The sequence below is a fragment of the Carassius auratus genome, chromosome 38 (genome assembly GCF_003368295.1).
Source record: "Carassius auratus strain Wakin chromosome 38, ASM336829v1, whole genome shotgun sequence".
NCBI classification, from domain to species: domain Eukaryota; kingdom Metazoa; phylum Chordata; class Actinopteri; order Cypriniformes; family Cyprinidae; genus Carassius; species Carassius auratus.
The window spans coordinates 16,697,311-16,724,051 of NC_039280.1; the positions used below are offsets into that span (position 1 = coordinate 16,697,311).

The 26,741-nt window shown below is 38.2% G+C and overlaps 1 protein-coding gene across 1 annotated transcript; it reads right to left on the bottom strand.

The window, feature by feature from the left end:
• Positions 1-26,502, bottom strand: LOC113057240 (extracellular tyrosine-protein kinase PKDCC-like). Its single transcript, XM_026224482.1, has 7 exons — positions 25,360-26,502; positions 16,586-16,708; positions 11,043-11,317; positions 10,880-10,959; positions 8,921-9,028; positions 2,181-2,354; positions 1-1,140 (listed from the first exon to the last, which is right to left on the bottom strand). Exons 1-7 carry the CDS (start codon positions 26,062-26,064, stop codon positions 1,046-1,048), a joined length of 1,560 nt encoding a protein of 519 aa, XP_026080267.1. The 5' UTR covers positions 26,065-26,502; the 3' UTR covers positions 1-1,045.
• Between the last annotated feature and the right edge of the window lie 239 nt (positions 26,503-26,741).

The window sequence follows — 26,741 nt, forward strand, 5'->3', positions numbered from 1 at the left end:
CATTTTGAAGTCTCATGACTTTATATTTCAATATAAAAATATCACTCTCTTATACACAACCACACAATACACAATAAACACAACCATAAGACTCATTAGAAAACATGTACATGTACATCTCAGTGCTTTCGCTGAAAGCAGAAAACTCTTGAACTCCTTCACCAGTCAAGTAATAGATTGACATGACATTTCCTTGGGAAACTTTATCACACCATCAATGGGATTGGCCGACTAACCACATCCACCACCATCTAACAATGACATACCACAACTAACCTTTCAAATGTCTCATTACATTCTGCCATTGAAAATAATAACAAAAAATCTAAACAAACATGAAAAGCTTTAATGACAAAAAAAAAAAAAAAAAAAAAAACTTAGACTTTTATTATAAATTTACAGATTTGTTGCTGATCTGTTTGTGTATTTCAGCAAACTCTTTAAAAATGATTTCATAATTTGGAAGCATTTTCATTCGTTAAACCAATAAATTACTTGTTTAGACCTGTCTAAGTGAGCATTTGGAATCAATTGTCAGATGAATTCGTTTTATGTGAGCAAATATTTAAAAAGATCACAAAAATCGAAGCAAATGCTTTTAAAAGCTTAACAAATGGACCCTGTTTCGCGTGGTGAAAAAGTGCTGAATATCAGAGCAAATAAAGAAGAATTCTGTGTGGGCAGAAACAGAAAGAGAATCAATGACAGATTGAGAGAAAGAAAAGAAAGAATGAAAGCAATATTGACAGGAGATCTCATTAAACACACACACGTTGCCATGACAAGCACAGACAGCCTCTCTGCATCTCTGCCAGGTACATTAACACATTCACAGTCCAATCCCAGGTTCAAAGAGGCAGTATTGCACATAGCTGACAGCTGACCTTCGCCTGAGCGAGTCTCCAACTTCTTGAAAGATGCTTTCTCTATTGACAGTCCTCCAGAATCCAGAGCAGCATGCCCTCAGGAACACGAGTGTCTTCAGAGGGAGACGATCTGAAGATACTGATGATGTCTGATCACCGCTGTACGGCGCTCTCTCATCTCAGCTCTCAGCTGCCCCCAGCCGTATGTACGCGAGTTTACCTGGAGCCGCTCTCATGCTGGCTGCACCGGTTTTGAAGAGCGCGAGCTGATGACCTGCAGAGAGCAAGCAGAGTGCAACAGGCTGTGAGAAAGAACGGCCATTTCCTGCTACAAAACAGCAGACGGAAGACAGGACAGACAGGATGTGAGAAACAGGAAATGGGAGAAATAGAAATATGAGAGTGCTGTGGATCTACAACATCTAATCTAAAGGTGTGGACACATTTACTGATGTTTGGCTAATTTTTTACAGTAGAAATCAATTCATTTCAATAGGAATCCATGCAATCGGGAATTTGCAAGTTGCAGATTTCGTAACGGGTTCAAGTTGGTCATGCAGATTCAGAAAGCTGCTTGGTTTAAAAGTGATTTCTGAATGAATCTGGAATTTCACTAATTTCGCAACTTAATAACATCTGATGTAACTAGCTTCTGGAGGGCAGTCAGATGTTTCTCCTGACAAAAATACCCAATAATCTCATGCTTCACGTACTCAGATATGATCACTTTTCAGATTCTAAACTTCAGCTCTATATATATTTTTTTATGTCATCCATTGTCCCATGTGTGTCTAGTTTTATTCCTCCTAAGATCCTTTAGTTCAAACATACAACTTGCTGACATCTTGAGCTTTGAACGGTCAACTTCTGAGCCATTAAATGTTGCACTGGACTGTAAGAACAGATCTCCAGCTCATATTGGGATCTGTGACCAACCGGTCAGGAACCGCTGGTCTATATGCCTTGGTTGTGTGTGGTGCTGAGAGAAGAGAAGAATGAGTGTGGGGTGTGAGGAGTGGACAGTCACGGCAGTTAGAGCAATCATCAGTACATTTGTCATGCCCCAAAGGATGTGCATTCACTCAAATCCATGCACACATTTACATCAACACTACAGCTCAGCACAAATCTGAGCAGATTAATGTTGTCTTTGGCACAAGATGACATCAGTCATACTGGGATATTTGGACTTCACTTTTCTATAGTGAAAGGAAGTGGAGACGCCTCATGCAATATATATATATATATTTTACAGTATATGGTTTTGTGGTCCAGGGTCACATATAGAAATGTAGCGAAACTGTGCCGCATTACCTGTCCATGTGCTCTGATTGGTCATAATAAAGGCCCGGCACTGGGCATGGCTCTCACACACGTCAATAGCTTCATCAATGCTGAAGACTGACAGCAGGCATCCGTCATGCTGATAGGACGGCCAGCAGCGGTAGTTTTCCACTGCTATCGAAGCATCTGACACACGTTTATACTCTGCCAAAAGAGAAAAAGAAAAATTAGATCTGGGAAAAGATGTTGTTCTAATGAAGACTGAAGAAATGTATATAGTTAGAAATATTTGTTATTTATAAGAAATACCAAACAGATTTTTATTTTATTTCATTTTATTGTATTTTGATTTTCATTTCATTCTGAATGTCACTAAGTAAATCTTTCATGTTCAGTGTTTCTAGGCAAACTGACAGCCCCCATGACAGCACTGACACACACTGCTTAATAAATCAAATGCATAAAAACTGTCCAAGAAAAGCATAGTGTCTGTGTGTGTAGGATGTTAACCCACAGTGAAACAATTTCCGTCATTGTGTTAACACAAAGGGCTGTCTTGTTCTTTGACGAGGGGAGTCTTCAGGCTGTTGTTAGTCAGAGTTTGACATGTGTCTTCTGATTCTGCCTTTATCTTTTGCCTCTTCAGTAACTCACTCATACATACACACACTTTAAAACCAACTCAACATGATCCCAACTGCAATTAATGTAATGTTTTGGTAATATATGTAATTTTAATGATTATATTGTTGCAATATAATAATGCATCCATAGTTCCTACCAGCAAGTCCTGACCAGTAATCTGTCTGTCCACACTAAACATAAAAATACTGTGTCACAATCATAACCAATATGTGCACAATAGATAATATGCAGCCGAACTTTGAGAGATTTCACTATAAGTGGGGTTAAAAGAAACACATCCTAATCGATTACCCATTATAATGTCACGTCTGGTTATAAAACAGTATGATATTAAACTAAAGTGGGCAGTAGAGTCATGAGTTCAGTACACGTCAAGAGTAACTAATGAGAAGAGATATGTGAGGAACAGACCACTGTATCACTGCCAACACAGCAGCTATGATGGCCAGACCTTTAATGTGTGTCTTTTGTCATCAAAAGCGCAGCTTTCTGTTTCTCATCTCAGTCATGTTGTATCAAGTCAACATTACAAAACGCGATTCACATTAATACAACATCATGTTTGTAATACTGAATGTATGACATTACATTACTGAAAAGGGGCAGCTGCTCTCTCTCAGATGAGCGAAAGAATATATGTTGCAGCCTGTATGAATTCAACAGCTGCGAGCCACTTGATTTGATGAAAACGGGCAAGTAGGAACAATCTGAAAAGTATGTGTGGAAGGGGCACATTATAACGTAAAACAAATATTCATAACAGGACATGCCGTTCATGCTTAATTGATTTGCTGAAAGGCAGACTTTGGTAAAAAGTCACTAAACATGGTTACGTTTCTGAGAACTGAACCAAAACAGAACTGACTTGAGAGAAACAATGACACTATTGTCTTTTACAGCAGAATCCGAGAATCTCCATAATTGATTCTGCTGTCAAACTGCTTTGACACAGTCTGTATTGTAAAACATAAAAGCAACAGAATATCATTTAGAAAAGAAACCTATTATGCCACTTTTTACAAGATGTAATATGTTTCAGATGTCCCCGTTATGTGTCTATGAAGTTTCAGCTCAAAATACTATAATAAAATATTATTTATTATATAATTTTGAAAATGTAAATGTTTTGTGGATGTATCTTTAAATGCAAATGAGCTGCTGCTCCCCACCCCCTTTTTCAGAATAGGGCTGTGCCTTTACAGCTCATACCTCCGATACTCTGCTAAAAAACATCTGTTTACTTTTGATTATCTTGTAGTTCACTGAAAAGCTGCACAAAACAAAATCCAAATATTGTGGTTTTGTGCCGCTTGTCAGTGAACAACGACTCTGTGTAGTTAATGTTAAACGTTAAACGTAATGGAGATTTACTGCTGATTACAGAACCAGCTTTACTGACAAGATGCAAATTAAACATTGCATGCGATTTATTGAGCAACCCTAACCTGTGAGGCAGCAGTGTAAATAAATCAATAAATCCACTGCTTTCTTGTCTCCGAGGCTGGGACCCTAAACGTTGTTCTGTGTTCGTCTGTGCCAACGACAGAGCAATTAGCATGCTTTGCTCAAACTTTAGCCATGACGTTAGAACTTTGCGTTGTCACTTTGCGAAAACAGAATAGCAGTGCTGTGGGTGGAAACATGCAGATTAAGGGGTGGTTATATTAAAATAAGATCCCCTTTCCAAGTCACGGGGGAAGCGAAATCTGACTCATTTTTTCACAAGCTTGCAGAGAGGGCTAAAAGTATTAGTCAACATTATCGACAACGTCAACAATAAAAAAATTGCTGACATATTTTTGTTGTTGAGTAGCCGTTCTATTTCATATGACCTAATGTAAAAGCCTGCAATAACACAGTTTGACCAGTGGGGCGCTGTAGTGCAAGGCTGTAATTCAGCTCTCCTGATGCAATTCAAAGAAAAAAAGACGCAGCGGCAGCACTTCAGAGCAAAGGCAGCCAAACGAGAGGGTGCTGAGTTGGCGTTTGGATGAATATGTAAATAAATACTACACGCTTTCCTCCCAATAACAAAATAAACATATCAAAAACTGACAGTGGTGAGAAGGCAGCAGTTTAAAAAAGCATCTGATTACAGAGATGAGAATGTTTGCACGAGCATTGTAGTTCAGTACTCCAGTAAAGTCCAGTCCTGTCACGTCACGTTTATTTATATAGTACTTTATGCAATAGATAGCCTCAAATCAAGCAGCTGTACAGTATTAAACATGAAAAAACAGTCAGTGTCGCTTTCAGTAAGAATTACAACCTGATTTTCTGTTTTAAAGCAGCTCTCCAGTGTGGAGCTAGCAAATGATCAAAAATAATAATAATTATTATTATTTTTATTTGTGGGGAATAAACAATTCATTAAAGTTATAGTTTGGTTTGCAGAGATCAAAGCTTGATCTAGCTCAGGACTGTTTTGATTATCATAACCCTATAAGGTATTTTAAGATAGATTATGTTGTGAATATTAGTTTATCCCAAAAATAAAACGTCACTTAACCTTTATTTTGTTTCTTATCCATTTGAAATATATTTACTTATATAAATGAATTGCATTACTGTAATTACATAATATGACTTTCAAAAGCTGAAGTGATTACCTTCATTTACTTGTTAGAATAAGTATAACTAAGTATTTTAACTAATTGCAAAAGCTGAATCATCAATAAATGTCTACTCATTAATCAGCGAAATTATCAATGATTAGTTGATTAATCATCCTAATAATGGATAGATTAATCAATTATTAAAATAATCGTTTGTTGCAGCCCTACTTGCAGAGAAAGGCTTACCAAAATAAATGTACTGGGTCATCCATTTTCCACATTTTCTGGGTTGGTAGATGTACCGGGGACTCTTATTATTTTATCGCTTAAACTTGGAAAATGTCAGATTTTCATGATATTTTAGCTTTAAGCAGTCAGCATGGTCTGCATTATTGTGTTTAAATGAACTTCACTTGTCTTTAAGCTATATGAACGCAGCCCTTCGTTAGCACATTGTGACAAAACCCAGCAAGCAAACCTGCTGTGTATACTCATCTACCATTATCAAACTGAGTTGCTGACAGCACTTTGTGTAACGTTCCTCTTTTTCATGTTAATACACTGTTAATATGACCATTAAAGACCGTTGAAGGAGGCCTTTGATTTGACGCCAACCACCGGTCAACCGCACTGAAATACAGCCAGCCTGCATTTTCACAATCCATATGTGGCTCTTTTACAGTGTACAGGCGATGGATACATTGTCATGGACTGTACGCCTCTGGCATAACTGCTGACAATGTGGTCATGTATTTGTATGCTTTTGCAAAAAACGATCCCAGGGTAGTCCACATTGTGGACAGGATATATCAATTGGAGAGCTGTCAATATGGCACTGCTGCATTGCTGATTCTGGAAAGCATCTCAAATGGTCTGCAGAGTTTTTCTTGGTTTTAACGATCTCCAAAAAGGACGTTATGTAAACTCAAGGCCTCATTCGCAGGACTGTGACAATGGGTCTGATAAAAGGAGAACAGCTTAGTTAACTGTGTTCTACAAACGTCTCGACTACCAGGCAATAAATGTCGGAATCTCTGAGTCTCTGAATTTTCCCTCTCTGGCTCTTCAGGGATATGGCTGGATGGGCTTTACTGACGTGATTCACTATTTCTCTCCAGCTCTGAATGAAGGTCACTGGGCAAGCTGCCCTCGATGAGGTCTTTCTGATGAGTGAGCGTGGTGGGATCGGGGAGAGCGAGGGCCGCACGTGGCAGCTAAGTGAAGCTAGAAGCCAGTAAATAAGAGCAACTATTAGGCTCTTTATTGCCCTAATTAATGCTTTATGGAGCTCTTGCTTTCTTTGATTGTTCCTGTAAAACACAGGAGAAATGAGACGGAAGGTGATGTAGTGAGCCAGAGGCATGCTGGGATTTTAATGTGTGTTGGGCAGGAGTGAATTCCGCAGGGAAGCCCCATCTGTATCCAGACAACACCAATCGCTGCAGAGAAGTGTCCGGTCAATTAACTGCACACTGGACTACTCCTAAATATAATGTAGAAACTTCAATTTTCTATAAAGCTGCTTTGCAAAGATTTGTACCATGAAACGTTAGTCTCTTATGCTAATTAAGGCTGTTTTTATTTGATCAAATACGGTAAAAACAATAAAAATGTGAAATATTATTACAATTTATAATTATTATTATTTATTTATCTTTATTTTTTTTTGCAGGCTTTAGTGTCACAAGAAACATTTCTTTATTATATATATTTTTTTTTTTTTTTTTTTTTAGGAAACCATGATTTGAAACAGAAATGCTGTGCAACGTTATAAATATTGTATTTACTGTCTTATCAATTTAGTGCACACTTGCTAAAAATATATTTATATATTATGAGTGTATTTTACACATTTACTTAAAACTGAGCACATCTCAATAGTCAAATATCATAATATGCAGTATTTAAATGTTTCAACTGATTGCTTTATTGATCTATAAACACACTGAGCCAACTTCTGTTGTTTTTAAATATGCGCTATAAATAAGTGTGGTTTCGTACTGTATTGTTGATATCAGCACAGTTGTTATTGTGACATCACTGTCAATTATTAGCTTTTTTCTAAATCACAGAACTATTAATACTAAATTAGATACTGGATGTTAACCATTCGCATAAAATAGTACTGAATGGCTTGTTGTTAATGAAAAAGGAAAAGAAATGGTCTACAAAGAAATTATGGAATTACAGCATTTTTTTTTTCAAACTTGGGTATGAAGCATAATGCAGTACAATACTCAATTTTAAATTGAATTTCTAGACTATAGACGGCAAAGACAGGGACCGATGAGAGAGGAAAGAGTTAAATGGCTCTGGAGAAGATGGCCCTCACTTGCTTAAAGCTCTCATCAGTCAACAAGTTTGTCTGCTATTGACTGCCAATGAAGCATAGAGAAGAGCAGGAGAGATAGCAAAGAAAGAAAGAGAGAATGGAGACAAAATGGTGAAAACAGGGGTGGAGCGAGTAGGAGAGAGGCTGAGGTGTTTCTGAGTGCTGAGATGGCTGTTTTGTCCGTCAGGCCTGTGAGCAGCCCCTCTGCTCACCAGTTATATAAACTCTAATCTTCTAAATCTCCTCTCATTTGTCCTTACATGCAAACATAAATCTCCCTCTCTCCACGCTGACTGAACAACTGCTGTTCGGCTGCCGTCTCGTCATCTCAGAATGATTGCACTGTATTTAGGAGATGAGCATATGAACACGGCCACAATTACAAGTGGAAAACGGAAGGTTTTCTTTCAGTTTTGTGCGTGTCAATTAAAAAATTGCGAAAAATTGCGAAAGAAGATTGGTCATATTACTGTGAAAATTAACTTCTTTTTTTAGCATGTTTATCTTGGTTTTGTGTACAAATATTCAAATATTCTTAAATCAATATATAATTACATGAGCAGCAAAATTACGTAAGATATTTAGTTTTGTTTTCTGAAAATGTACCAATTGTTTTCACTTATCAAAAAAGAAATTTGCCAATGAAGTAAGAAACACTTTTCAGACCTTTTCTTGTTTAAAGTAAAACCGTTTTTATTTTTTTATTTTTTTTATTTTTTTAAATAGAAAAAATACCTAAATGTAATTTTGCTCCTTAAGTAAATTATTTCATATCTTTGTACTGGATAAAAATACTAAATACTGAATATCTATACAATACTTTTGAATAACTATATTTTAATATCTGAAATCTGAGGGTGCAAAAAAAAAAAAAACCTTCAAGATATCGAGAAAATTGCCTTTACAATTGTTAAAAATGAAGTCCTTAGCAATGCATGTTACTAAACTAAAATTTAAATTTAATATATTTATTGAAGGACATTAACAAAATACCTTCATGGTACATGATCTTTACTTAATATCCTGATGAATTTTGGCATAAAAGAAAAATCAATAGTTTTGACCCATACACTATTTTTGGCAATTGCTACAAATATACCTGTGGTACTTACAACTGGTTTTGTGGTCCAGTGTCACATATGTGTGCCTGTCTTTCTGAATGAGCATCTGAATTGTCATTAAGTGTGTTCAGTGATGTCAAAGGTCAAAGTAAATTGGTATCTGTCCAGGTCACTTACCTGTTTTGTGTGTCTGTGTGTTATTCTTGAGGTAATGTCCGTTCCTGTAGATATCCAACACTTTTTCCAGGTGAACCAGAGTTTCGTCTGTGTCCCATATCAGCTCCCCTGAAACACATTCATACAGCATTAAGAACTAATAATGGTTTGCATTTTGTCATTAAGAAAACATGGCTACATAGTGATGAAGTGGATGTTTCGTGACCCTAGAGAGAAAGATAGGATCGAGGCCGGACCACCCACGCTACCCGCAGCTTCACAGACTGTTGTCAGATTTCAACAGATTTCAAACACTATCTGACATGCCATTATACTGATGAACATGACGATAGAGCGCATAAGGAAAGGAATTAAGGGCAGAGACAAAAGGCATCTGGGAGGGAAGGAAAGAGAAATGTTTGGATGTGAAGAGGAGGAATGTTTGTAAGAGGATGTTTGAGCAAACAAAAAAAGCATTGCTTTAAACTTGCTTTTTAACCAAACAGCACATGAAAGTTGAAAAATGGAATGAATTGAAAATGCATCGATTAATATGTGTTATTCCTTAATAACACATATTAAAGGAGACATTTCCATGCAAACAAAGTACACTAAGTACAAAATGTAGGTTTTTAAATATTTATGCTTCAACTGCCTTTAATAATTGTGTAAATAGTTATAGATCTACTTTAAACTGTATAAACACTAGACAGATAGATAGATAGATAGATAGATAGATAGATAGATAGAGAGAGAGAGAGAGAGAGAGAGAGAGAAAATACTGTCTGTTAAATAACGTGCTTAGTCTTTATTTTTACAGTTTGCATGGAATTAAATTAAAGCAGATACAGTTTTTTGTATTTTGTAACAAAAATACAAATAATAACTTGTGTAACTTGTTATTTACAACCCCAAAATATGGTGAAAATTGGTTAGAATTAATAAACGGTAAATAAAAAAAGAAATTGTTTTGAATGAGCAGTGTTTAGGATGTTTGTTATGTACAGTATCATTCAAGATATTTATGACCTTTTAACGACGTTACATTTTATAAAACTAGATTTAAAAAAATAAAATAAATGTTGTACTTTTTTGACTTATTAATGACCAGGGACCTTTATTCACACAAATGCTTATTAATACATTTTACAGTTCACACAAATCTGGTTTTAAGTTTAAATGCAAATTAATGGCTAGCACTGTCGAGCACCGAAGCTAAAACCAGTTTCAGGTGGCACTGTATAGCCCCTTTCACACTGCGATTACGGAAAACACACGGATAATGTGCCCTGGCAAATCCCAGGTTGCTAGATTTTGCACTTTTACTCTAACGGTGATTACGCGGAATATGTGCATGCATTCACACACAACCCATAAAGGTCCCATAAAGACACGTAACATCGGGGCGTGATGTGTACTGTACGAGTCGGAAACGCTAGGCACATTAACTTTCTCTTAAGCTGGCGAACGATCTCAGCGTCAGCGCGGAAAGTGAGGAACTAACTGATCTCTGCTTCGTTACGGTTTGCACATATTTTTTTCGTCGCGAACGTTGATCTGCGTTCAAAACACCTGGTAAAAGAGTCGCATGATAACGTGTGTCATCACTTCGACACGGCTTTAGATCTGGCTTTTGTTCACACAGCGCTCATTCTGGGACTGAACCCAGCAAAGTTACGCAATCAATCCCAGGACGTGTTTGCTTTCACCCAGAAGGTGACCGGCAATGTTCTGGCAATTTTCCTAGGCCGACGTGCAGTGTGAAAGGGGCTTATGTGGGTTTGCATGGTTTCTAGCATGTCCAAGCTAATCATTTATTGTCATTAGTTGGTCCAGCTGGCTTAGATGGCTGATCAGTTGAACTACCATCTGCTGGATCTAGTTTTGACTGTTTAGACCAGTTACTAAAGCCATCTTAAGCTGATATGACCCACTTTTTCAAGCAGAGATAAAAACTGATCTAAATGAAATCACACTCACCTGTAGAGTTGACGATTTTGTCCAGGAGGGGTCTCAGGGCTGAGGGAGCACTGTGAGGTAACAAGTAGGTGAAGAAAAATCTGGGGAAATGGAAAAAAAATATGTCAACATCTCGCAAATATTGAGCACAAGTTGGCACAGATTTCAGGTTATGAATGCACACCTGTAAGCATTGTAGAGGTTTCTCTTTTCGTTGATTCCCTCGCAATGGCCCTTGTGGCAGGGGAGGGTGAAGTTGCGGGCGGGGAACTCCATGAGACAGTCTGAAGGAGAAGACAGGGAGCAAGGCGTCTCCTCAACACTGGCGTCGTCCAGGTCGGTCACTTTCAACACTCCCCCGACCAGTACGAACTGCCGCGGCCTGAAGTCCAGCAGGGTGACGGACCCCAGCGGGGAGTGAGCCAAATACTGCAGCAGCCTCATCAGACTCAGACAGATCTGCAGAGACACGCAATAATGTCAATATGGAAAGCAATCTATTGTTTTGAAACGTATTATGGAGGGTTAAAAATAACACTAAATAACAACAACAACAAATGGCTACTAAATGAAAATGAAGCATCTAATTAGTACAGTGTGGCCACTATTTAAATACAACTACATAACAAGTTGTGGGAACAATTTTCTAATTTGTGACTATATTATCTAATTTTTTCATTGACATGGCATGTGCAGGGATCTGTGTAAAAAGTGAAAATGCACAAATATTAAAATGATTGCCGATACTGATAAGCCAGTAATTATTTTCATGTTATGCGCAATATCCAAAGGCCAGTGCAAATGTTCTATATTATTATATGTAAATAAATCGAAAATTTAACATTAAAATCTAAAAGTGTTGCAAGTTCTAATAGTACAGGCATTACAACATTATTTTATTATAAACTGTATAAAAATGTATAGTCATTTTGAGACTTCCTAAAGATTACATTTATCAATGTTATTGAATTATTAACGTAAACATTAAGTGATGGTAAGATGATGGAAAATGCATCAACCAAACAAACAAACAAATACATAAATAAAAGTGACCCTGGACAACAAAAGCAGTTTGATGTAGCAGAGGTATTTTTGTAGCATTGGCCAAAAATACATTGCATGGGTCCAAAAAAACAATAATAATATTTTATGCCAAAAATCATTAGGATATTAAGTTAAGATCATGTCCCATGAAGATATTTTGTAAATATCTTGACAACTTTAAAGGCAATTCTCTCAATCTTTAGATTTTTTGCACCCTCAGATTTCATATATTCAAATAGTTCTACAGCTGTCCAAAGTAACGGTCTGAAGATATTTACATATACAACACCAGTGAGACCACCAGTCAAAACGGGTAAACCTACGACTGCCTTCAAGTACTTGAAGAACCCACTTGCATGACCCATGAGGCCCGTTGTGCGGTGCATGTGTGCAAGCCCACAAGTGTGTTCCTTGAGGATTAGCCCTCTTACTGTGTGTGAGGGTACGAGGGCCGAGGCTGAAGCTCTGGCAGCTGGTGACACCTCGCATTCAAGCGACACGCACATCTACCACGTTCTTAAGGGCAGAGTTCAGAAGATTAGACGGCTGCGGGGAAAGAAGAGGAGGACGGAGACGCAAAGAGGAGTGAACGCAACTGAGAGAAGGAGAGGAGAACATAAAAGAGAAGCAAACAGAGAGGAGATGAGGGGGTGGAGGAGACACTGCCCATGCCTTTCACAACAGACAAAAGCTGCTTTTAATACACTCCGGATTAGCAACTACTGGGAAAGGTCAGCCCCCTCACACTGTGTGACTGCGTGTGGGTTGCTGTCGTGCTTAACTTGGGGCAGATTTGGTAAAACCATTGAGAAAGCCATTGTAAGGGAGGCAAGGCCGTCTAAAACACCCCAACAGATTTGGTTTCCTCAAAAATGCGGCAAGCATTTTTTTACCACTGGTATACAAACGCAAGCGTGTGAACGTTTGCTTGTTTGTCACGTATTTGGTTGAGCTGGTGTGTGAACGGGTGTGTCGTCGCTCCTGGGCCCATGTTAAAAAAGCCTTCGTCAGCGCACAGAGGAAATGGCTTTGGACCTAAATGAGCTGTTTGGAAGTCGACAGATTCGATGGTCTCCCCAGAGTCTATTAGTGCCTCATACGCAATTCAAATGTTGCTAAAGCATTGCTGGGGTGTTTCTGCTTTGTTCCACATGCATACAGAGAAAAAGAGCCAAGCAGCACACTGGGAGTTTGTCCGTAGAGGACAGTCTTAAAGAGACATGACGTATTAGCATTTATAAACACATGTGGAATGGACGTAACTACATGGTTTTGTTCAGACAGGCAGCAAAACAGATTTGGGGGCGGATCTGTCTCAAATCCATTTACTCAGATATATTGTTTGGAGTTTGAACAGCAAAGAAATGAAGGAAATCTCCAAACTTGCTAATCCGATTATTGAAATTGGGAAATGCTTCAATCTTAAATGTCACTTTGGAATTTAGAAGCTGTTAATTTGGAACGCAACACTTACGTAACATCATACACAATGTGCCGTAGTGTTTTTTTAAATTTTCTAGATTCACACACGACTGTGTCACCTTCAATAAATAGTAAACAGGGAATGGGTGATTTCAGATACAGTATGTGACTGAATGTCTAAAATACATCAACATCTCTCATATTGATGTTGCAGAAGCAATAGAAAAGGAAAAAATGTCCAGTTTCTAATTTTCCACGCTGACAAATGAGAACTTATTAGGCTCATTTGTCATTATTAGAATGTTTCTTGGTATTGTGCTCACATCTTTAATAATCTATCTTTAATATGGCCTCCAGTGTACATATTATGGAAACTGAATACACTATTTAAATGAATAGTTGACCCCAAAAATTTTATTACCCCATGATTTAGCCCAACCTCTAGCCTCTAGTATATGACTTTCTTCTTTCAGACGAATACAATCAGAGTTATATCAAAACAAATTAATGGCAGTTACCAGAAGCTAGAGATTATGGTTTATAAAGTTTTAAATATGGATATTTTTCTTACACAGATGCATCACTTCACTTCAGAAGGCCATTATTAACCCACCAGACCTGTGTGGAGTACTTTTTATGATGGATGGATGCACTTTTGTGGCCTTCAAAATCTCAACCCACAATGAATTTTAAATTCAACAGCTCTGGATTAGTCCAGAGTAGACATCTTACATCAGCATGTTCTGAACTCGTATGTGTTCATACCAGTATATCATTCTGCGTTTACACACAGCATCATTCCAGCAATTCCTCATACCAGTAACTTGGTGAAACTGATTTAATGGTATTTCTGAAAAAGTCCTGTTCACACATTATTTCTTAATGGTAATTTACTGATAATTTACCAGTAAAGTCTGTATGTGTGAAAAAAAGGCTATGGGGTAGTATTGATTTTTGGGTGAACTATCCCTTTAAACAAATAACAACAAACAGTCAGTTCCATATAATTCATAAAAAAAATTGTGTGCAGTATGAACATTCTCATATAGTGTCAAAACACTGCACATATTTTGTCACAGGATTGACTACTATATCTGATGGAACAATGCATACACACACACACACACACACACTAGTAGGCTACTTTCTCACTATGTAAATTATATAAAGGAATTGATAAAATGTCTAAAAATAGAAAGTCTAGAAAGGAGAAGGCCAGGCAATCAAACCATAAGAAAATCAACAGCAGGGACAGAAAGACACTTGTCTTATTCTCATTAGAATGATTCAATTGTTCTAGACTGGAAATTCATTCAAATATCACTCTGAAAAATGAGCCTAATAAATATATTAAGCGGAATACTGTGGTAGCTACGAGTTATGGAAATGGAAAGGCTGGAATTGTTAATACTGAGTGATGAATTGTTCTGCTGAACTGTACAGTGCAGTGTTGACATGTAGACGAGTGTGCTGCGTTCCCTATCAAAGCATGAATGTTTACCAAGCGCCTTCGCTTTTGTGCAGCGAGTGAGTTGATCTGTGTTTGTGAATCATTGTGTGGGTGTGTGAGTGTGTGACGGGCCAGTAAAATACACTAGAGAAGGCTGTAGCTTTAGTCGCTGTTGGCTTGCAATCACATAATCTGAAAATATGAATTCTATATTCTAAATATTCTATAATTCTAAATTCTTGTCAACAGCTGTCTGTTATCAGAGGAAGGGCTAATTGGGACTTCATTCAGTTACATCCTCGCCACACAGGAAGAAGTCATGGCAAATCATTATGGGAGTCTGCCATAGCGATAGCGATCAGACGGGTGTATAAGGCAGGCTCAGAGAAAGCAGAGTGCGGGACGTCCCACACAGCCAGCTCTCCAGAAGTGCTGCATTAGACAGGCTTTATTCTGTGCTCTAACAGCACGGATCCATTTGTTTTGTTTTTTCTTTGGTTTTTTTCAAGTGAGTTTCACTATAGAGAAACACTGCTGAAGGAATTATTAGGGGCAGAGAGAGGAGGATATGTCACATTTATTACCCACATGAGCACTGGGTAGGAGGGAAAAGCATGAACCGCTGTCCCATGGCTTCACAGAAAACATAGTTAGAGGTTGGCTGACTGGGTTGGAGTCATTAAAAATGTTTATATAGTGCATTATGAAATTGTAGTAATTTTATGAAATGAATATAATTTGTTTCCTCTGTTTGTTTATTCGGAATAAATGAGCTGTATCTTCGGGCCTCTCCCAATCTATTCATCTTTCTCTAATAATATATAATAATTTGGGTCCAAATGTAATTTTTTTTCAGCACAAATTATACTATCAATATAATGTTCATGAAAAGTTGAAAAATCAACATTAAGAAAACCACATAAGAAATTTTAATGTGGCTTCAGACATTGAGGACCCACTGTATATTTTACAACGTCACAAATAAACTTTAATTCACTCTAACCTTTAATTAATTTAATAAGTTGAATGGGAAAAAAAATATTCTTCAAAATTCAATTCTAAATTGTCTTTATATATAAAACTATTTTTATTTCTGAGTTTAAATCAATCAATCAATTTAATAAATCAAACAATCAATCAATAAGATTTTCAGTATGGTTTCAGAGTTTTGGGCAACATTGTATATATTTATTTATAATGTCATACTCTCAAATTCTCAATAACCTTTAATTCATTTAATAAGTTGAACAAAGAAACAAAATTAAATTAAAAAATGTATATCAAGATGGGTTTTTTTTTAAACATTTTCTTAAATGTTCTGTTAATTTCTAGGTTTAAATAAGTAAATAAATAGATAAAGAAATAACCAATCAATCAATAAGATGTTCATTAGGATACAAACTTTTGGGCGTTATTGTAAACAATATTTTACAAAGTCATGAATAATGTTAAATTGACAATAACATTTATTTTCTTTTATTACATTGCATACAAAAGTAGAAAAAACATGAATGTATTTCTTAACATTTTTTTTATTATTCTAAAATTATTCTATTTATTATTCTATTTATTTCTAGGTTTAAATAAATAATCAGACTTTTAGGCCCTGCAGTAAATAATATTTTACAACATTATGCATGATCTTTAATTGACAACAACCTTTAATTCCTTCATTACAGTAATTGTAGAAAAATCACGGACTCAATTTGTTCGCAGTTGTTCATGTTGATAAGGTTAATTGAAGCCCCGTGTTCCTCCCTGGAGCTCCAGACAGCCAGGAGATGGAATGTGTGATATGAGCACTGACTCACCCTGAATCTCTCCTCCCAGGGCGTCTGCAGCAGCTGGATCATCTCCAGAGGGCTGCCCAGCTCCGTGATGGCCGTCACCGTGTCCTTTATATCGTTGTTATCCTGGTAGCAGTAGCCGTACAGCTGCAAGAGAGAGCGCAGACACGAGAGCATCCGTCAGATAGCAGCATTGTGTTGACATGCACTGTTTCAATCCCAGATTCGACTGGAGAAGCCACACTGACTAAAGCATTTCACAAGACAATGTACTAGAATTGAAAATGTTCAGTAAATCAAAGCAGCTAAATGGGATTGTAGAAGGCATTATGGGAGCAGACAGACAGACGTACTACAGCTTGTAATCAGGAAACGTTGCGCTGGCGTGTGTTTGTTTGTTTTGTGGGGGAGGTCTATATGTTACGGCCGCTGCTATCAGGCTGTTTCCTTCAGCCTGCCATGACGGGCTCTTAGCGGCGCAGAATTTGGCTCTTTGCTTGCAGAAACATTTTCCTAAACTAATTCGAGCCAAAGAAGCTAGTTAAAATTAAACAGCATGAAATTTCATCTAAAAAGAAAATAACCTATGGCTGTGTGACCAGCTGTACCGTGAGAGCCATCACCAGCATCAAAGGAGAAACGCCGGCTGGTAATATCGGGAGGGCGGGTTGAGAAACGGCCCATTATATTTCTGCACAGCCAAGTGGGTGCTTCAGTTGTGTGAGTTAACAAGTTAGTTTCCATGTTCATCTGGGTCGCAATTATAACCTTCAAAATCTGCGTCGGTACATGCAAACACCTAATCCTTAATTTAGTCACATCATTCACACTTGCTAACAATGCATAACACCTCCGACTGATACACACTGGCAATGCTAAAATTGTCCGATGACGACACACTTGATGTTATGTTGCCTAGTAAAGTCCATGTACACTGGGAATTATTCCAAAAACACCTAAACAGAAACACTTTCTAAAAACATTCATAAGTACTGCAATGCTATAATTTATAAATGTATTTATTAATGATATACACATACAGAAAAAAGCATTTAAATTGAGTTATATATTGAAAACAAAATCTAAACAAATAATTAGAATTGAGAAAGACTTTAACCCATTGGATTTTATATTTCTTAAGCACAATCAGAACTTTATTACATTAACACTTAAAACAAGTAACAAAATGCCAAATTGCCAATGGAGTATTGATATATTATTATATAATAATATAATCTAACAAAATACAGTTTTTGCTTAAAAAGTCCAACTGGGCCAAAATTGATCTGAATTATATAATTTGGATAAATTGTAACCCAGTTGGACTTTTTTTTTTTTTTTTTTTTTTTGCCAAAACAAAAAATGAATTTTGATAGATTAATATTTAGAACAAGCAACAAACTGCCAATATACCAAATATATCAAAATATACCAATATGCCAAAAACTATACCACATTTATTTATTTATTTATTGTGCAGTGCTGATATTATTTTTCCTTGTTGAAGCAATAGATGTCTGTTTGCGGCACAACAACACTAGAAAATAACTATTGAAAGTGCTGCTGGCTCTTTAACTATTTTGTATTTGCAGCAGATTTAATTGGTGATCCGCAGAAGCTGCCGTATGCTCAAATTTAGAAACGGTTTTGGCTCGTAGTGTGCAATATATAAATCAGCAATGGGATTTCTGACAGCTCCCGAGATTCAATCTCATTTGGCTATCTCCATCAATGTCAACTTTAGGACAACAACTCTGGATCTTTATAACTGTCCCTGTGGGAGGATCTTGAACAAGTTTAGCCTCTGAAATTAAGCAGGAACCGGACCAATCAGATCTAAGATCTGTGTGCAGAGCAAGCCTTTCCGAGAAAGCAAAGGCCCTATCTGAGATTAAATGCACTCTAATGACTATTATCAGCACGATTCATCTAAAATGTGAGCGACTGTGTGTGTTTGTGCTGCAGACTCCACGGCTGCTAGCAGGGAATAAAACAGATCTGCACATGGAGGAACGCTGTTGTCTGTCTAGCCACACGGTGCCGTTTTGACTGATGCAAGCTCAAAGGTCAACTCGCCTGTCCAGTTCATTTACAACGAAGACGTTGTATCTGTCCAGAGCTGCTTTGTACCAGATGCTAATGTCACCAAGGGCACCAGAGGGATTTTTTGTTTTAATTTGAGCTAGTTTTTGGTCTGAAAGTTTTCATCCAGCTGCACTGACTGAATTCCAGATCTGTTTCATTTTTGTGCATGTAAGCAATACAAAAGTGATGGGTGGAGTTACTATTTATTTGTTTGTTTTGCAGTCAGGTTGATCTCTAGGAAGCTTTTCTCAATCGTCAGGAAAGACTGAGCAAGCGGGAACATTAAGGGAGGAGTGAAGCATAGTGGCCAACAGACTGTGTCCTAGTATGATCTAATGTGATAGTATGATAAAAAAATAGCTACGTCTTTCACACATCCTGATTTTGCTGAGTTATAGATGTGTTCATAGGTCAACATATTTTTGTCTACTATGAAACAACATTTTAATCCAAAACTTTTGCCTTGACCGTATCCCTACACCTAAACCTAAACTTTACACCTAAACCTAAAATCAGAGGAAATGACACCGATGTACAAGTCCCAAACATGGATTTTAAGCCTAAATTGCACAAAAACTATAAACTGGTTCTTCAAGTCTGATTGGTTAATCACAGTACAACAAAGATGTTGATCCAGGAAGATGTCGTGCTTGGTAAAATCAGGTTCAGCTATGTCTTTCACAGACTTGATTGACACCTTTTTTTCTACACACACTTGATTTTTACCTTTTTTTGCCACATACCATGAAATACATGGTTTGTGGTAAATGCATTAACTGTAGGCTGTTTAAAATCGAAAAAGAAGAAAAATGTGGAGCAAAGACTTTCATTTCTTGATTGGATGAAGGCAAATCTGAATGTGAGATTGTTGTGAATTTGTCAAGCTGTAGTAGAGTTTAAGTGGACTACATGTCCAGAATATGTAACCGGAGAATCGTTTGTGTCACTGATATATTGAGTTATTATATTTTGATTAAGAATTATCTAGCGTACTGACTGTTTATAGGCAAATTTTTAATTTTGCATGACCATATTCTAGTTCCTTTAACCCAATCCAATACCTAAAACTTAACAACTACCTTACTAACTATTAATGAGCAGCAAATTAGGAGTTCACTGAGGGAAAACTCTAAGGTGTTCCCTATTCTGAAGTGTTAGCTATTTTATACTTCATGTTGACTTTAACTAGCATCTTCATCAGCTCTTCTCCTCACTGGTGCCACGTGTGCTGACATACAGATGCTCAATAGCTTTCACAAAAGCATTTCTGTTAGATGCCATTAAAACACTACTACACATTCACTGGCAACCCTACCGCGATCGTTTAATGAGGACACCTTGGCAACAAATCAAAATGGCCACAGAGACGTCCATGTTTGCCCAGAGATGAAATAGTGGTGGGGAGTGAAAGCCAGCGTCTACGGTCAGAGAGGACAGGACTGTCCGAGGGAACAAGAGCTGCTCAGTAACAGGGTCTTGACACTGACCGGACGGCCCGTGTGCTGAGTTCTAGCTGGGATCTGACTGAAATGTGTGCGCGGAGGGAAAAGTGAATAAAATGAGTTCAGGGAATGAGCTTTACCACCTTGTTTTAATCAGAGTTTCTGAAGGAACGCCGCTGGAAAAAGTTCTGAGTCATTTTCCCTTGCCTCTAAAATTGATCAGTGAACATTAAACAGATTTGAGACTTATTAAGGCCCTAACACAGAAATGCGAAATTGTTAAATCTCGCTGCCAAAGTTTTCAAAGGCTTCAGAAGTTTTCACTCAAGTGCCTGGTTCTGTGCCTGGTGCTTCACGTGACTCAGCAGTTGTTAATGCTGATGAGTTTGGCATCTTTCAAGGTAGAAATGACTAACACCTCTAATCTAAATTCCAATAAACTAACACTATGACAGAAGCGTAATGAAATTTATCCATCTTGAACTGTTTACATGATTTATTTATTTTCTGAATCCTGGATCTGTGAATCTGCCCTTTGAAAGTCGCATGGACCTTTTTAGTAAACGTTCGCACGATGGAAGGAGACAAGCTGATTTCCTCATCAACCTGTTCCTGCCTAGTAAAATAAACAGACAGCAGACCGAAGTAGAATGCGTTCAGAATTCTGCCAGCAGAGTTCACCCCCATCTTCGACTCATTTCCTCCCACAATCCTCCTGTTCTGAACTGTTTCTCAGGACTTGAGATTTTAACAAAGTCTTTAACAATCCCAAACTCAGAAATTCTACAAACACACAATGAGATAAAGACGTCCAACCAATCCGGTTATTTTTGCTCAAAAGAACAAGTTCAGATCAAGGCGAGTTCTACACTGGTTCTGTGTTCCATGGAAAAATGACATCATAAAGTTTTAGAGCGACGTGAGGGTGATTAGAGGGAATTTTCATTTTTGGATGAACTATCGCTTTAAATGTAGATACACAATTGCTGCTGACTGGATCCCAGTCGCCTTCTCCTTCCTGACAAACTAAGAGGTTAAAGTATTAACCCATGTTTAATTGCGTCTAGCACTAAAACTCTCCGTCTCACTCCCATCTTAAAAATGACCCTGGGGGCCTCTGTGTTTAGGACACCCAGCTTTCACATTCACATGCTACATGCTCACATTAGCAGGTTACTGATTACCCTGCGCTGTGTGTGTGTGTATTTTGGGACTCGACTAAGAATCTGAAGAGTTAACAGAATGACATGCTAATGTAAACATAATCCCAGCGCAAGACCACCCTAATCAGGCCCCTAAGCTGTGTTGCAGATTGCCCAACGCACCATTTCAAATGCCTTTCCATATACAAACACTCGAGAGAGCTTTCACACATAAAATTAACATTTTGTCATCCCTTCTTTGCTTTCATGTTGTTCCAACCCTATTTTATTACTTTACATCCATGAAAAACTGAAAAATAAATGTTAGACATATGCGCACTAGAAAGTTTCATCAGTGTTCAGCGCCTGTGCTATTTCTCTCCAGAAGTTATGACTGATATGACTGAGGTCTTTGTACTCATTTAAAATAGTTGCGAGTAGCTTTTAAACCTCTCGCGCAACACACACGTCTATTGTTGTTGCGTATCCAGTATTTTGTTGCTGTTGCTCCATCTCATTTGTTTGTCGTTCAACTGTAAAACAGCAGCCCTCACCAGCGTTGCCACCTTGTAGACAAACAAAACAATGCATGCATATAAATATATATATAACCGTATTTTTCGGACTATAAGTCGCACTGGACTATAAGTCACATTTATTTAGAACCAAGCACCAAGAGAAAACATTACCGTCTACAGTCATTAGAGGGCGCTCTGTGCTGCTCAGTGTAGGCTACAGAAACACTGAGCAGCACAGAGCGCCCTCTGGCGGCTGTAGATGGTAATGTTTTCTCTTGGTTCATTTCTCTTGGTTCATGTCAAATTAATTTTTTTAAATAAGTCGCACCTCACTATAAGTCACAGGACCAAACAAACTATGAAAAAAAGTGTGACTTATAGTCCAGAAAATATGGTATATATTAGGGGTGCACGATACATATTGGCCGATGATTAATGCACATCTCGTCAGTAAAGCCGGTTCTCTAATCAGCAGTAAATACCATCAGGTGCGTGATTTCACATAGAGCAGCTGTTACTACACAGAGACGTTGTTAACCGACAAGCTGCGCAAATCCATTATCAGCTTGGGTTTGCGGAGCTTGTCAGTTAACAACGGCTCTTTACTGACTAGATGCGCAGCAGCATATCGTGCTATTGCTCACTCCTTATATATATATATGTTTGCACGGAGTTGAGTCATGTACACTGTATGCATACAGTAGTGTACGCTTAAAATCTCCAGTATACTACTTGCTTAATTCACCATCCACTATTGTACTGAAAAGAGCAGCTCAAACATTCTGACCAATATCTTTGTATTGACAGAAGAGGGAAAGTCATATGGGTTTGAAAAATCATGAATTGACTAAAAGTTGACCGAAAATGTCATTTTTGTGCAAACTATTCTTTTAATTTCTTACTTGGACTACTAACTAGAGATGGTAGAAACCTTTTGCATCTTTGTTTCTAGTGTCTTCAAATGCATCCTGCGTACATCAGTGCTGACATGGTAAATGTACATGAATAAGCCCACTCTCCCTGTCCACACAGATCCAGCTGCACCACCACCACCAATCATGACTGTTTATATAACAGGTGTTGCCCTCGCTTGTAAGAGGAAGACGGGGATCTGCTTGACAGACATGTTAGTTAAAGACTTCAGAATCTGCCCTGGAAAGCCGAGTACAGCACTGCAGTGTGACCTCCCTCCTTCAGGCCAACGGCAGGCAGACCTGTGTAGATCCTTTCTGTGTGCACTCTGGGTGAACCCGGCCTGGTGCTAATCAGCCCGCCGTATCATATCTTCTCACCTCTGACCTCGCAACTTATAAAATAAGAGCCATTTATTTTTGTCTTATGTGGCGGCTGCTAAAGCAAATGAAAAGCAACACTTCTGGGCCTGATTGGTTAGATGCGAGGGCGAAGAAACGACTACAGGGGATGTTTATTAATTGTTAACTGTGAGGAATATCTGTGTGTGTGTGTTCTATCATAATAGGTTTATAGAGAGAGGTATTACGGGAGTAATGTTGCTGATTTAGTAAGTTTTAAAAACTTGGGCCTGATGGCAGCCAACCTCCATCCAGCTCTGAAGCTCTTAGCGGTGATAAATTTAAAGTGAGACGTGGCACTTGACTACAGAACGAGGCACACACTGGAGCTGACGCCCATATTCAAGTCAACAATTACACATTATTGATATTTTTAAAAGAACTCAAATGTAATGGGAAAAAAATCTATCTGATCTTGTGTAATCACAACTGAAGTTTATAATTCCATTTATTTCATTTGAATTAAAGTCAAGCAAAAGGTTTAGGCTTTATTTAATTAGGTTTCACCCAATAGTTAAGAAATATATAAAATACATAATATTATGTCATTCCCCAATGCATATACATACATATATATACATATATATATGTATGTGTAACATAGGAATGTTGAGTCAAACAAAGGATGTCTGCTTTGTGAATTTGTTTTCTTTTTTATGTTTACATTTTTAGATACTAAAAAAATATGAATTTGTGGCAGCTGTCTGTGATCTCTTCATGAATTATGTCTTTGTGTAAGTGGTGAGATATAACGATGATGATGTTCTTTTGCCCATAAACTCTGTCTTTTGTGTGAGTTCATTAACTGGGGTCCTGCACCGTTGGTCCCCTGCTGCGAGCACACAGAATGAAATCAGGTCGGCGGCCCCAATCTACATACAGCTTCTGATAAAGCCTTCAATAACAGGATCTCAACGGGCACAGCTTTTGAAATTAAATAAACCATGCCTCTGTCTCCATATTAAATTGTGGGGGATGTGTTCCACTGTAGGCCAAAAACATATCAAAACTTATAAGATAAATTTGTTGATTTATCTTGGCTATTATACATGATGTGCACAACTGAATTCTAACATGTAAATTGTTTTAATCGATGGATTCTACAGTGGTTGGACTGAAAACAGATGCTCATTAAAAGGTGAAATTTATATTTTGGAAATGTTCAGGGGTGAAAATATACAAATACAAATTCATGGACATTTTCACCATTTAAACTTAATCTGATTAATTTATTAATCAAAACCTTAGAAGCACTAGACCCACAACTAGAAAGGCCCACAAAATAATTTTCTAAAGGTTAAATTCAGATAACAGATTAAATGCATTAATTTAATTTCATTCATTAATGAAATTAAATTCACATACAGTTTTTAAGTAAGTCTGTGAGATTATTTGTGTTTTCTTTTTCTTTGGACATAGCCTGGTTTATTTCTGAAGCTGGAGGAGCTGCAGGACTGTCTGAAGACAGAGGCAGAAGATAAACGAGGGCTGTTAATTTCCGAGTCTCGTTCGCTTATGTTTACAAGAGCTGATTACGACTTCAACAACTACACAACCGCTCATGTCAAATAAATGACACACGAGGCAACGCAGAGCCGTTTCGGAGCGCCCTAAATTTGGGGACTAAATACGCGGACAGCGAGCCAAAGCACATTTTTTAGCCATTGTTGATTGAATGATAGGCTAATTACTAAAACACACACACATACATCTCGAACTAGTGTTGATTCTGATACTCTAGGCGTAAATATTCACACTTGCGATCCACACACAGTAATTAAACACGCGAGTTTAGCCTAGAAATGCTTGTTGGGTTACTTGCGCTATAGCCTACTCTAGATATTGCTTTAGAATTGCTTTAATGAGCCTATTAATTAATAGAATTATAATGCGCACGCGAGTGTTCATGCTTACGCTATTACATAGCAGTGCAACAGTTCGACCTAAATCCATCTATTACATGAATGCTGTTTATAATAATGTTAGGCCACTTATGTAAATGCAGACTATAAAAAAATAATCCACTAAAATGTAAAACTAGTTTTGTCCTTTAAATAGTAGCTAGCCTGTAATCTAAGTAGGCCTAATGAATTCTTGGGCTATTGCATCTATTCAGCTACTTTGAATCAAATTACTGGTTTAGAAATTAATGTAAAATTTGGTAGAACTAATAGAAATTATTTCAATTGATGGAACAGTGTTCTAATGACGAAAACGTTTTAAAGTGTGTTGGTTATAAATGAGCTAATGTGATCTAAATTAGCTTTATTAAAATAAAGTCAATTTTGTTAGGCCTACCTTGAGAATATTAGGGTGCTGCAGTCTCTCCATCAGCGTCATTTCCTTGACTATTTTGAAGGATGCGAGTTTGTAGCAGTCTGTCGACGACCCGTATTTCTTCACACAATTCTCCATATCGTGACCCCCGAAATCCACCGATTTTAATGCGACGGAGAAGCTGCTGTTCAAAGTCGCTTTATACACCGCTTTTGTGTACCCTGAGCCCAGATACTGGACATTGGTCACGTTATCAATACTGCTGCAGCCGAGCACCGACCCGCGCGTAAACTCCCGGTGTGATTTCGTTGCTATGGATACAGTCGGTTGAGACTGATCGTAATTATTGTTTTTCCCGATCCCTTTGTATGTTTCCCCCTCGCCGCGTTGCTCCAGGTCCATGAGTCGCCTGCGCTCCAGCGGTCCGGTGCCGACCCAGTGCGCCCGTCTCTGCCGGTACCGCAGAACCTCGTCCAGTCGCTCGCTTATTTGTCGCTGGAGCTCCGGGAGTCGCCCGACGGTCACCGTTTGGACGGGAGTCGGCTCATCGACGTGAAGCCGGGCAGGAGCGTCCGCGTCGGGCTGCTGCTGCCGGTTCTCGTGGTGGTGGCGATGGACGCGCTCGCCGTGGGGCTCAAATCCCGGTATAAACAATAAATTCATCAGAGTGCCCACGAGGAACGAGAGGCAGAAGCCCGCCGCCACCACCATCTTTCTCCGCTTCATTTTGTTGCTTATTATTATCAGCAGAAAATAGATGTGTTCCCCCTTCCAGCCTCCGCCTAGCCGCCTCGCAGCTGTAGGCAGTCTGGCCGCGCCGTGGTGTAGTATTGTGCAGCGCGGAGCGTCCAGAGTCGCGAGGGAAGTCTATGATGCTGCGCTCAGAAGGATGTGCCGTATGTTCACGTCTTCATCTTGCAGTTATGATTTAAGATCCACCCCATGTAAGGCTGATCATGGTGACACTTGCGTGTGCGCCCAGTTAACGGGGATCTCGGAGCGCGCACCGGCGCTGTGCCTCGATCAGCGCGACTCGAACCAGACTGACGTCACTTTGATTGGCAGCTGGCTCGGCCCTGCTGCTATGGAAAAGCTGTGGTTCATACTTTTAAAGGAATAGTTCACCCGCGAATAAAAGCTCTGTCATCGTTTGCTCGCACTCAGGTCACTCCAGACCAGCTTGACGCTCGTTCTTCTGTGAAAACATTTCGAAGAATGTCTTTGACAATGAATGGTGATCGACTTGATATCAAGCCTCAAAAGGGAACGCAAACATCATGTGTATCTATCATCTATAGATAGATAGATAGATAGATAGATAGATAGATAGATAGATAGATAGATAGATAGATATTTTTTTTAATCAACATAATTTTTATTTCTGAAACTAACAAATAAACAAA

What these genes read in the sequence shown, in the direction of transcription:
- LOC113057240 (XM_026224482.1), bottom strand. Translation starts at nt 26,064, where the DNA reads ATGAAGCGGAGAAAGATGGTGGTGGCGGCGGGCTTCTGCCTCTCGTTC. An exon ending in CCTGGGAGGAGAGATTCAGG is followed by an intron (nt 11,318 to 16,585) that starts GTGAGTCAGTGC and finishes GTGTCTCTGCAG; the next exon opens with ATCTGTCTGAGTCTGATGAG. An exon ending in CACACAGACACACAAAACAG is followed by an intron (nt 2,355 to 8,920) that starts GTAAGTGACCTG and finishes CTCTTTTGGCAG; the next exon opens with AGTATAAACGTGTGTCAGAT.